The sequence below is a fragment of the Mus caroli genome, chromosome 7, assembly GCF_900094665.2.
Source record: "Mus caroli chromosome 7, CAROLI_EIJ_v1.1, whole genome shotgun sequence".
Lineage (NCBI taxonomy): Eukaryota > Metazoa > Chordata > Mammalia > Rodentia > Muridae > Mus > Mus caroli.
The window spans coordinates 124105182-124117264 of NC_034576.1; the positions used below are offsets into that span (position 1 = coordinate 124105182).

Sequence of the window (12083 nt, forward strand, 5' to 3'; positions counted from 1 at the left end):
TCTGTGTAGCCCTGGCTGTCCTGGCACTCACTTTGTAGACCAGGCTGGCCTCGAACTCAGAAATCCGCCTGCCTCTGCCTCCCGAGAGCTGGGATTAAAGGCGTGCACCACCACGCCCGGCAGTGGTGTACATCCTTAATGCAAGCACTTGGGACCTAGAGCCTAGAGAACCAAGAGTTCAAGGTCATCCTAAGCCAAAGAGCCTACGTTCAAGAGACTTTCTGTTTTTAAGTAGTGGGGGACACTTGAGTGTTGCTCCCTGGCTTTAACACAAATTCAGTCTGCCCAAACTAGCTTTATATGGAAGTTCCACACCTGCCCATGTCAAAACAATTGCTGAGTGGAGCACATTGGTTCACATCCATTTTTGTTTGTTTTTGTTTTTGCAACAGGGTTTCTCTGTGTAACCCTGGCTGTCTTGGAACTCACTCTGTAGACCAGGCTGGCCTGGAACTCAGAAATCCACCTGCCTCTGTGGTTCACATCTTTAATCCCTGCACTAAGGAAACAAAGACAGATGGATCGCTATGAATTTAAGGTCAGCCTGGTCTATATAACAATCTCCAAGCCAGCCAAGATACAGTGAGACTCTGTGTGGAAGTCATAACTTGAGAGACTCAGTGTTCCCTCCGTGTTCCCAGAATCAAACTCAGGTGGTCAGGCTTGACACATGCAGGTACCTCACCTGCTGAGCCATCTGGTGGCCCCTAACTACATTCTAAACATTGTTACCAACTAAGAGTGTAAGGAGTCAGCTGTGGGGGTGCACACCTATATCCCAGCACTTGAGAGGTAGAGGCAAGGGGATCAGGAGTTCAAAGTCAACCTGAGCTAAAGTGCTAAGGCAGACTAGGTGGCTGCTCAAGAGGGTGCATGTGAGATAAAAGAACTGAATGTGACTCTCAGGCAGATCCTTCAAACAAGCGTGGCTGGGGAGAGAGAACTAAAGACACCTGGTTTATAGCTCAGGTGAAAGGAAGACTGAGCCATCCTTTGCTCTTGGTGTACCTACTCTCCCCCAGCTATCTAGTGTCACATCAGTCTGCTTAGCATTCCTAGTGTGGCTCTGGAAAGCAGATGAGGGAACTTCTGTTCCGTGTGTGTGCATATGTGTGCCTGTGGAGGCCAGAGACCATCCACCTTACGTTTTCAGACAGGGTCTCACAGGGCCTGCTACGCACCAACTGGCTGGTTAGCAAGCGCCAGCGCCAGGGATTGTGCTATTTCTACTTGTGCTTGCCACTACACTCAGCTTTTCTATGTAGGTTCTAGGAATGGAACTCAGGGCCTCACTCTTGTACAGCAAGCGCTTTTAAGAGCCATCACCCCAACCCAGAATTTCCACCTTTTATATTTTAATTTTGAATCATGTTTAATACCCATCAAAACAGTGACACTAAACATAAGAAATAAAGCTTTATTTGGTTTAGAAATTTCAGTAAATGGAAATGAAGTTGAAAAAAAAAAAACCCACCTGTAATTCCAAGACCCAACCATGGCCAGTTATGTGTATATCCAAATATCTGGGGGAAATGTTTGGTTTAAAGCTAGAACCAGGGGATGAGGATGTAGCTTGGTTAGTTTTATGTAAACTTGACAGTCATCTGAGAGGTGGGAACTGTAATAAAGAAATGCCTCCATAAGATCAGTCTGCATGCAAGTCTGTAGGGCATTTTCTTAAATAGTGATTAATGGAGAGAGGGGTCAAGCCCACTATGGTGGGACCATTCCTGGAATGATGGTCCTGGCTTCTGTAAGACAAGCTGAGCAAACCACAAGGAGCAAGGCAGTAAGCAGCACCCCTCCATGACCTCTGCATCAGCTCCTGCCTCCATGTTCCTGCCCTGTTTGAGTTTCTGACCTGCCTTCCTGTGAGGTGGAAATGTAAGCCAATAAACCCTTTCCTCCCCAAGGTGTTTTGGTCATGGTGTTTTATCACAGCAGTAGTAACCTTAACAAAGCCATAAACTTGATGGCCAGAACAACAAAGAAGAATACCCTGCATTTTCATTTAGCAATAGTTTGAAAGCAGGCTTCTCTCACAGTAGAGGGAAGACTGCTTGCTAATTTTGTACCATACTATTGAATCTCTCCTTCCATGGTAACTAGGCCCCAAGTTTATACTGTGTTGCACTGCCCACAACATCCATACCTTCCCAGTGTGGTTTGCAGCTAGGTGTGGCCAAATACCCATACAGGACAAGATGTGAAGGCAGACATCGTGGGAAGTTTCCAGAAAGCCTTGGCATTTCCCCTTTCCCTCCTGTGACTGCTTTTTTTTTTGTTGTTTGTTTTGGTTTTCAGAGACAGGGTTTCTCTGTGTAGCCCTGGCTGTCCTGGAACTCACTCTGTAGACCAGGCTGGCCTCAAACTCAGAAATCTGCCTGCCTCTGCCTCCCAAGTGCTGGAATTAAAGGAGTGCGCCACCATGCCTGGCTCCCTCCTGGGACTGACAATGCATTGGCAACTGTGATATTGAAGCTGCATCTGGGAACAGGGCTGTGAGGAGCGTGTTCCTGGGAATTTAAGGGCAAAAAACCTTGGATGCCTTGCTCTAGCCTGTTTCCACATGTGTGTAGTGTATATTGGCTACTATATCATGTGTCTTTGAACATGGTATTTGAGTTCCAGGTCAGGTTGGACTATAGCTTGAGACAACAAAAAACCAGGGGGCTGGGGATGCAGCTCTGTTGGACGAGTGCTTGCCTAGCATGCACAGGCTTGGGGTTCCATCTTGTCAGGACTTCTTGGTACACATGAGTTGGAGGCAGGAGGATCAGAAGTTCAAGGTCACTATCTTTCAGTTTCCACAGTGAGTTTGAGGTCAGCTTGGGCTACATGAGACCTATTTTTTTAAAAAAAAAAAGTCAGTCATTGTAGTGCAGACCTTTAATCCCAGCACTCAGGAGGCAGAGGCAGTGGATCACTGTGAGTGTGAGGCCAGCTTGGTCTACATGGTGAATTCCAGGCCAGCCAGGGCTACAGTGACTGTCTCAAAAACAAACAAAAACAGCAGCCAGAAGCTATCCTAAAAATCTACTGAAATCATCAATATACACCTAAAGAAAATTGTTGGATATCCGACTAGATGAACATGTCATACTTCAGAGACAGCCCTCCAGTTTCTGAGGCAGAACCCGCAAGACTGGATGCCAGGACTTTCCAGCCCTCAGCACCCATTTCAGACCTCAGGGTTCCTTCTCCCATGGACCCAGCCAAGCAGAACTTGCTGAAGCACGCATCCAAAGTACCCAGCACATAGTAGGTGCTCTCGACCAGTAGCTTGAGTTTCCTTTCTGGGGACACCTGAGGCAAACACCCACCCCTCTTTTCCAGCTCCTTCAGCTAGTCAGAACACTTCATCATGTCCTCACTTGTTGGCAGAAAACCATTCCCCGCCAGCCTGTCCCCTCTAAATGCATCCCCTGTGGACTCAACACCAGGCAGATCTGAACACAGTATTTATTCAATGATGTTCTGTACTTAGTCACCACATGGCTCTCTACCTGCATCGCAGCTCCCCACCTTGGATTGTGAGGGCTCAGGGCTGGCCCCCCTTAACTATGATTTATAACAACGAACACAGGGTCACAATGAAAGAGCTCTGAGATGTTTGTGAACAGAAAGAATGAAGATGACATTGTGGGTCCTGAGTAAGGGCCCAGACAGGCTGCCCAACCCACAGAACCCAAGGCCTGAGCAAGGCCTCAGAGGGTCCATCTAAGGGAGTATCTAAGGCACTGTAGTGAAGGACATGATTGGCCCAACAAGTGTGGTCTCCTGGTTTCATGGCAAGCCCCTTGCCTGAACCAGTACAACAAACATTCCATTTAGAAGGTCTTACTGAATATCTGCAAGCAGCATTTGCTAATGAAAAATGAAGACAAGGCCATTCTTGGAAGAGTGTGCCCCAGAAGACACTCTGTCACAAGACCAACCAGGTCCCTTTCTAAGGTCCCTGAGAACAGCAGCCTGGGAGTAACTAAGACTGTCAAAGGCTGACAAGGCACAGAGTGGATGAATGAAAAGATTAACAATACATGGCAAAAACTTTGGCTTATAAAACTCCAACTCGAGGCAGGGGGCAACAGTGTCAACCAACATGCAGAAGCAGGTATGAGTGCAGCAGAGATGATCTCAGAGGTGGTCAGCATCCCCCACACTGCCCAAATCCCAAGCCCAGCTCTCCCTCCTCCCCCAGCACCCCAGTAACACACACGCACCCACACATACATGATCAACAGACACATTGGCAATCAAGGCCTAGCATCAGGAGCGAATCCTTGGCACTCTGCACTACATTACAACAAGTCCCGACCAGACAGTAAAAGGACACTGGCCTAAGTGTGACTGAAGAGTCTTGGTTGAAAAGTCAGGCAGTGCTCAAGACAGCCAGGTCTGGAAAGTCTTTCACCTCTCCTACTTCACTGAACGGCTGCCCACCTTGGTTGAAAGTCAGCTTATACCGCAACCGGATAGGTTCCTGGGACAAAAGAGAGGCTAAGATGTTAATCAATCAGTAGGAAGAGAGAGTCAAGCCTATAGTAAAAGCTTCCACCCAACTTAAGACTCTCCAAGGAACAGCTTACAGCTTATTTATTTTTGAGACAGGGTCTACTGTGTGGCCTAGGCTAGCCTGGAACTTGCTGTGTAAATCAGGCCTGCCTCTTCCTCTGGAGTGCTGGTATTATTGTATACCACTATACTTGGCTCGGTGTGTTTACATAATTCCCCCAAATGAAGACGTAGAGTGGATACCCTGGCTTTGTCTCTTTAGAACTATAAATACCAGTGCCAGGCATGTATCTTGGAAGCCCAGCCCACCCCAGCAGTCCCAAAGAGTAATTTAGAGACCTACTGGAAGACAGGATACCTCCTCCAGAGGGGTCTAGGAATGAGTTCACATGTCTCTTCTTTGGTTCCCAGCTGTGACACACCATTACAGATCTTCTAACAAGCCCTGATGCAAAGCAGGCTGCAAGTAAGGACTGTTCCACCCCAGATTCAACCTGAAGCTCCCCAGACTTGACAGCAAAGCCTCAATGTGTTAGTTCAGGGTCTACTTCATGCTACCAAAGATCCAGGAACATACTTTGTGTGGGTTGTCGAGCAACAGCGTCTGAGATATCACTGCTGGAGGCATCAAAGGACTGAATGCAGGGAGCTTGGAGCTGGATGCCGGCTGTAGCTTCACTCGCATTGACTATGGGGGAAATTGAACATGTTAATCCAGAAAGCCACCTCATCAGTAAGGACACTCAGGCCAACAGCAGCTTAATCCCCCTCAGGAAAATCACTTCAGGACACCCGTATGGTCCCACAGAAGCCTTTCCTTCTGCCCACAAGAATATATTTAAACTGTGGTTCCCAGTTGGCCTCCGAGAGGCAGCATAAAATGCCAGAGAAAATCTTGGCCTGAGCTCTCAACCTGCCTCTTAGGCTCTATGCCCTTGGACACAACACTTAGATCAAGCCGTGGCTTGACAACAATGTAAAGCAGTGACAGGCTACCACATGGGTGAGAGGACACACATATCTATTTCTGTCTTTGCTTGCTTGCTTTTAAGCCTAGGTAATAAAAAGAGGACATGTAACCCTGGATACTAGTGGCCACGTTCATGCTTTAAAGGGTCCAGGAGAGCCCAAAGAGAAAAGCAGAGCCAACTATCTTCATCTAGGTGAGATGTGATAACACACACCTATACTCCCAGCACTCAAGAGGTAGAGGCAGGAAGAGTAAGTTTGAGGCCAAGCTTGGCAAAAAGCAAGTTCCAGGCCAGCCAGGCCTACACAGTGTGACCCTGTATCAAAAACAAAGCATACACCTTTAGTCACCGCAAATGGGAGGCAGAGGCAAGCAGATCCTTGTGAATTGTAGGACAGCCTGTTCTACATAATGAGTTCCAGGCCAGCCAGGGCTACATATGACATCCTGTCTTAAAAACAAACCACAAACAATATGTTTAAGGAATTAACTTAAAAACATAACTGGGTAGGTCCTTATCTGGTAAGTAAGCCACTGAAATCTCCAGTTTTATGTTTAGCCTGAGTGAAGAAGAGTCTACCTTACCTGTCTCTTACACCTAACTAATGTCTCAGCAAGTGTGCAGAAACAAGTCACTGTGAAAAGGTCAGAGCTGGCTAGCAGCAGATGGCTCACCTTTGGGACAGCCACCTGAAACATGACATCCCAGACAGGTTGGGTGGCAGTGCTCATCATGGTCAACAACAACACCTTCACATCTGGGTGGCCAGGGGCCCCAGTCTGGGAGAAGTGCAGCAGAATTCGGAAGCCGTTCCGATCATACACGACAATGGGCGGCAAGCTGCCTGGGAGACAGGGAGCCGACAAGGGTCAGTACCCACACTTGATGCCTCCCATCTCTCCACCATGCCATCTGCACCATGAAGCCCAAATCCACACTGGACTCCTCTACTGCAGAACAATTCCTTACCACCACCCACCCATCCTCATCACACTACCCAGCTTAGGAAAGGGCCATTGAATGTGATCTTGACTAAAGTTATGTAGGAACACTATAGACAGCATGGAATATCACAAAAAATGAAATTTAAAAAACTGCCACCACCAACAAGTATAAAGACAGCCATGGTGGACCATACCTTTAAACCCAGCATTCAGGAGGAAGAAGCAGGCAGATCTCTGAGGGTTCTAGGCCAGCCTAGTCTACAGTTTCAGGCCAGCCAGGCTACATAATGAGAGCCTGTCTCGAACATATATACACACACTAACAACAACAATTACATTGGAAACAAGCAATACAAACACTGTTTTGTTCTGCTTTCTTTCATATGACCACATACATACAGCCACATTGTAGCAGTCTGAGTGAGAATGGACTCATAACCCCTTATGTTTGAATGCTTAGTGTTTGGAAAGGATTAGGCAGTGTGACCGTGTTAGAGAAGGTATGTCGGGGGGCTTTGAGGTTTCAAAACCTCATGCCAGGCTGTCTGTGCTCTCTCTGCCTACCTGCAGATTAAATGTGAGCTCTCAGCTACTGCTCCAGCACCATGTTTACCTGCCTGCCTTCTAACTCGCTTCCTGCCATGATGATCCTGGGCTCACCCTCTGACAGTGTGAGCAAGCCCCCAGCTGAATGCTTTCTTCTATAAGCTGCCTTGGCCGTGGCGTCTCCTCACAGGGGAAGAGCGGGAAGTACGCATCCTCCCTGAGGTTCCAGTAAGATGGTACTCCTGGGAAAGGACACTGATCTGATTTCCCCAGGAAATGGTCCTAACAGTAATTTGAGAAGAAAATACATAAGCCCTTGTTCCTGACATGAAGGCACAAGTCTGTGATCCTAGTACTTTAGCGGCAGAAGCAAAGGCAAGAGATGGGAAATTGAAACCATCCTCAGCTACATTGTGAGTTCAGAGCTGACCTTGACACAGGAGAAAGATTAATGTTCCAGGCTCGTACTGTAATTATAAGTCACTAGACATTAAATACTCTAAAGAATGTGGTGCTGTTTTATTAAAACTATACTTACTGAACTGGACAGGTGGGTCAGACTGGCTATATAATCATGAGGCTCAAAGTTTGAAATGCAGCACCCACATAAGTGATGTATCCTGCACTGGCCCATTAGCCCTTATTCTGATGTAGGCAGAAACAGGAGAATTGCTGGAGTCTACTGAGAAAGCATGAACCCCAAGTTCAGGGAGAGACTCTTTCTCAGAGTGATAGAAGACTCTCAACACCCTCTTCTCGTCTCCCTGAATGCATGCAGGTGACAACACTTGAGCACACAGCTGTACATACACTTGCGCAGACACAGATCTTTTTAAAAGGGGATCATAGGGGCTAGAGATAGCTTAGTAGTTAAGAGCACAGGTTACTCTTCTAAGAACTTGTTTGATTCCCAGCATCCACATGGTGGTTCCCAAGGGTCTCTACAGTTCCAGGAAGTATGACACCTTCTTTTGACCTCTGTGGGCACTGGGCCTACACTACACACACACAGGCTAGGACCATTAACAGCATTAATCTTAACACTGTAGGGATTTAACTTTAGGGAGGAAAAAAAAAAAAAAAAAAAAAAAATCCTGTTAGTTCTATGAATTCCAGGCCAGCCAGACCCTGTCTCAAAGCAGAAAATAAAAGGACTAGAGATGAATCTCAGCAGGTACCAGCCTAGCATGCAAGAGGTGCTGGTCAGGTCCCCAACAGCACATAAGCCGGGTGTGGCGGCATACACCTGTAATGCGCAGAAGCAGAAAAACCTCAAGGTCAAAATCATTTTTGATGGGCTGGAGAGATGGCCCAGCTGTCAAGAGCACTGACTGCTCTTCTAGAGGTCCTGAGTTCCATTCCCAGCAACCACATGGTGGCTCACAACCAACTGTAATGGGATCTGATGCCCTCTTCTGGTGTGTCTGAAGATAGCTACAGTGTACTCATAAATAAAATATAAAATAAAAAAAAAATCTTAAAAAAAAAGATCATTCGTGGTTATATAGTTAGTTCTAGGCCAACGTGGAATACATAAGACTGCCTTACAAATCAAAGGAAGGGGCAGGAGGAGGGGTGGAGAGGAGGAGGAAGGGATGCAGTTCAATAGTGAGTGCTTACCTCAACTGTGCAAGGTCTCAGGGCTGACACCCAGAACCACAGCATAAAAGACCTCAGCAGCATGGCTGCCTCTGACCAGCTGGTCAGCTGTGTGTTACCCTGCTTTTATCTGAGAATGTTATTGTTCCTTTTTATCCCTATGTTTAATCTTTGTATTGTAATTATTTATCATTTATGAACAGTTACAAAGCAAAACAAATGATTCTCCTAAGTTCATGACCCACCTTCCCAAATGTTAACACCTTACATAGCTGTGGCAGAATTATCTCAACCAAGAAATTAACACTGGACACGTATTATTGTTTCAATCAAAACTTAACAAAACAGAATGAGCAGAATGCCCGCCATTACCAATTAGACAATGCTGCCCTGCCTCCAGCCCCCCAGCGCTCCAGCTCCCCACCCCTTTCCCCCACACAAGACTCTGGGCTGTACAAAAGCAGAGCCCTGGACTCCGGCATGTTCTCTGCAGCTCGCACTGCCATGTAGACCACTGCATATCGCCTTAGCTGCCAGAGCCTCTGGTCTCCTCTCCTCTGTAGCTGAGGCAAAACCCACTTTTCTGCTATGAGAATCCACAGAAGTAACAGCATTAGCTAAATTCTTCCTTCAGTTCCCTGACCTTTTGTCAGTCACTTCCAGTCACATTAACCCTCCACTCCCTGCATCCAGATGGACATTATTATGTTCCAAAGTAGATTCTGACCTCCTCATTAAACTCTACCTATGAATACCCTCACAGGTGACACTCCTAATACAAAGAAGACTAAGAAAAATATCAGCTCAAAAAACCTCCTCCCCTCTCCCCCAGCCTTACAACCTCAATTTAACGACCATGCCTATCAGTGTGGAGTAGTTTGTTGTCGTTAGAGGCCTAACAAAGAAGGAGTACAAACTACTTACTGGGTTTCACAGACTCCAAAGGGACAAACACATGAGCCAGAGGTGTATTCTGTGAGGCTGTGGAAGAAGCCAATGGCCCAGCCTCCCAGGACCAACCTGGAGAGGCCTTGGTACCTGGTGGCACCTCCTTGGGGATGCTTTTTTGTGGAACATAATTCCTGCAAAGAAGTGAAAATGATCAATGACTAACAACAAAAACTAGAAGACTTCAGTTTTTGTTCTTCGTTTTTCTGAATAACAACAAACTCTGCATGCGAACATACCCACCTTCTCAAGAGGAAAATGATTAACTATAGCCACACAAACCACAATGTAACTGTTAGAATGAAGTACACCTACACATAAACTCACATAAAAATGTCTCAAAGATGTAACAGGGCACTAAACCAGTTCCTGAGGACCGAAAGAAGGCTCAGGATAAGGCAGCTGCTGCTAAGCCTGACAGCCTGCATTTGGCCCTACACTATGCACAGAACCGACTCCTACATTGTTCTTTAACCTCCACATGTATGATGTGGGTGCCTGTGGACACACATGTACTCACACATGCATACTCAAACACTAAATAAATAAAAAAATGTAATAAAAAAATTTAAGGGGCTGAAAGGATAACTAAATGGTCCAAAGTGCTTGCTTGCTGTTCTTCCAGAGGAGATAAGTTTCCCAGAACCCAAGTCAGATAGCCCAAAAGCCACCTGTCATTCCAGCAGGGGGTTGATGCCCTGGAATACAGATACACATTAAAAAAAAAAAAAACACAAGTGCATGACTGGGCATGGTGGTACACACCTTTAATCACAGCACTCAGCAATTAGAAATAGGTGGATCTCAACAAATTCAAGGACAGTCAGGGCTGCATAATGAGACTGCAGGGCGGAAGAGGGCATATACTGGAGAGATGAATCAGTAATTAAGAGCACAAACAAGGGCCCAAGTTTGGCTCCCAGTACCAACACCAGGCAAAACTAAACCCCTTGTACCTCTAGCTTTAGGGGATCCAACACCCTCTCTGGCCTCCAAGGGCACTCAACTGCATGTGGCATGCATACACACAGAAATCTTTAAAAAATGAAAAGGTCATGTTGGAATGCAGCTTCATAAAAACAAGCATCACCAACCACGTGTGTAACAAAAGCAAAGGCATGCATGAAGCACGAGCTTGTCTCCCAGCACTCAACAGGGGAGTCTGCAATATAGTGAGATTCCTATCTGTAGGCAAAAGGGGAGAAAGAGAAAGAACGGAAACGAGGGTTGTGGAGACCTTTGGGAGCCACTTGGCAGGAATCTGACATTGGCCAAGGACAAGGAAATGGCTTCAGGCAGGAATCTGACAGTAGGCTATGACAAGGAAGTAAGCTCCAACAGGAATCTAATTTTAGACTAGAACAGGGAAGTTAAGTTGAGGCAGGAATCTAATTTTAGGCTAGAACAAAGAAGTAGGTTTCAGGCAAGGATCTGACTTTGGGCTAGGACAGGGAAGTAGGCTTCATAAAATCCTTGGTTGTTCTGGTCCCTAAGAAACAGTGATTTGGGGACTGTTTATTGCCTTGCTTGTTCCTTGTTCCTTGTTGCTTGTTCCTTGACTATTTGTGTTTATTGTCTTGCTTGTTCCTATAACTGACCTTATTATCTGCATGTAATTAAAATGGTATAAAAGCAGATTGGGAAAAAAATAAACCTGCCTCAGCCTCAGCACTGGCTGGGGTGATGCTACAATGTTGTCTAATTGCCTTTTTTCTTTTTAATCCTCACTCCTACACTGGAGAACCTGTTGACTGACTGAGCTGGCTTGATCAAAAGGTCAAAAGAAATCCTCTTTAAAAAAAAAGAAAGAACTTTTTTTACCCTGTTTTTAGGGAATGGTATTTAAGACCTACACTTTTTTCTCTAGTTTTACATAATTTAGAAACACAGCAGTCAGGAAAGAGAAAGAAGCACTATAATTATGTCAGCCAGCCTTGGAGAGTGTATGGGACACGGCTGTGATCACTGCACTTAAGGTAGGGGCCAGAAGTTCAAAGTCATCCTTGGCTTCTAATGGGTTTGAAGCCAACCTAGACAGAAAACTGTCTCACAAAACAAAATAGGTCAGCAAGATGGGTCAGTGCAGGTAAAGATACTTACTACAAAACCTAGCCAGCTGGGCTTGATCTCTGGAACCCACATAAAGGCAAGACAGATGCACCTCACAAAATTATCCTCTGACTCATGCTTGCTTACCATGGCATGTACACACACACACACACACACACACACACACACACACATCATCTGTCATTGATTTCTGTCAAACTTTAACCTCTCTCTAGATTGAGTTAGGATAGGGTAAGATGAGACAGCCAAGGAGGAGCAGCAGCATGCACCTGTAACACACAGAGCATGCGCTTCAGCAGGAGGGGGTGGGGAAGCTGCAGGCAGAAGCCACTGGCCCAGAACACTCACAGTCCTGGAGATGGCTGTGGTGAGAAGAGATCCAGCAGGTTCCGGTCTGCAGAAAGACTCTGGATTCCACCCCCCATGAGTGTGATGGCACCCGGCTGCTTCTTGTCATTACAGCAACTTGGAATAACAACCTGTCAAACCA

At 46.2% G+C, this 12083-nt stretch overlaps 1 protein-coding gene across 1 annotated transcript in view; it reads right to left on the bottom strand.

Moving 5' to 3' along the window:
• Positions 1-3448: 3448 nt before the first annotated feature.
• The window catches only part of Gga2 (golgi associated, gamma adaptin ear containing, ARF binding protein 2), a 32862-nt gene continuing 24227 nt past the window's right edge, over positions 3449-12083 (bottom strand). Inside the window, exons 13-17 of the mRNA XM_021167457.1 lie at positions 11942-12072; positions 9500-9657; positions 6161-6330; positions 5093-5203; positions 3449-4483 (exon numbers count right to left, since the gene is read on the bottom strand). Coding sequence (XP_021023116.1) covers positions 4373-4483; positions 5093-5203; positions 6161-6330; positions 9500-9657; positions 11942-12072 — 681 coding nt within the window. The 3' untranslated portion in view covers positions 3449-4372. The remainder of the gene's footprint in view (positions 4484-5092; positions 5204-6160; positions 6331-9499; positions 9658-11941; positions 12073-12083) is intronic.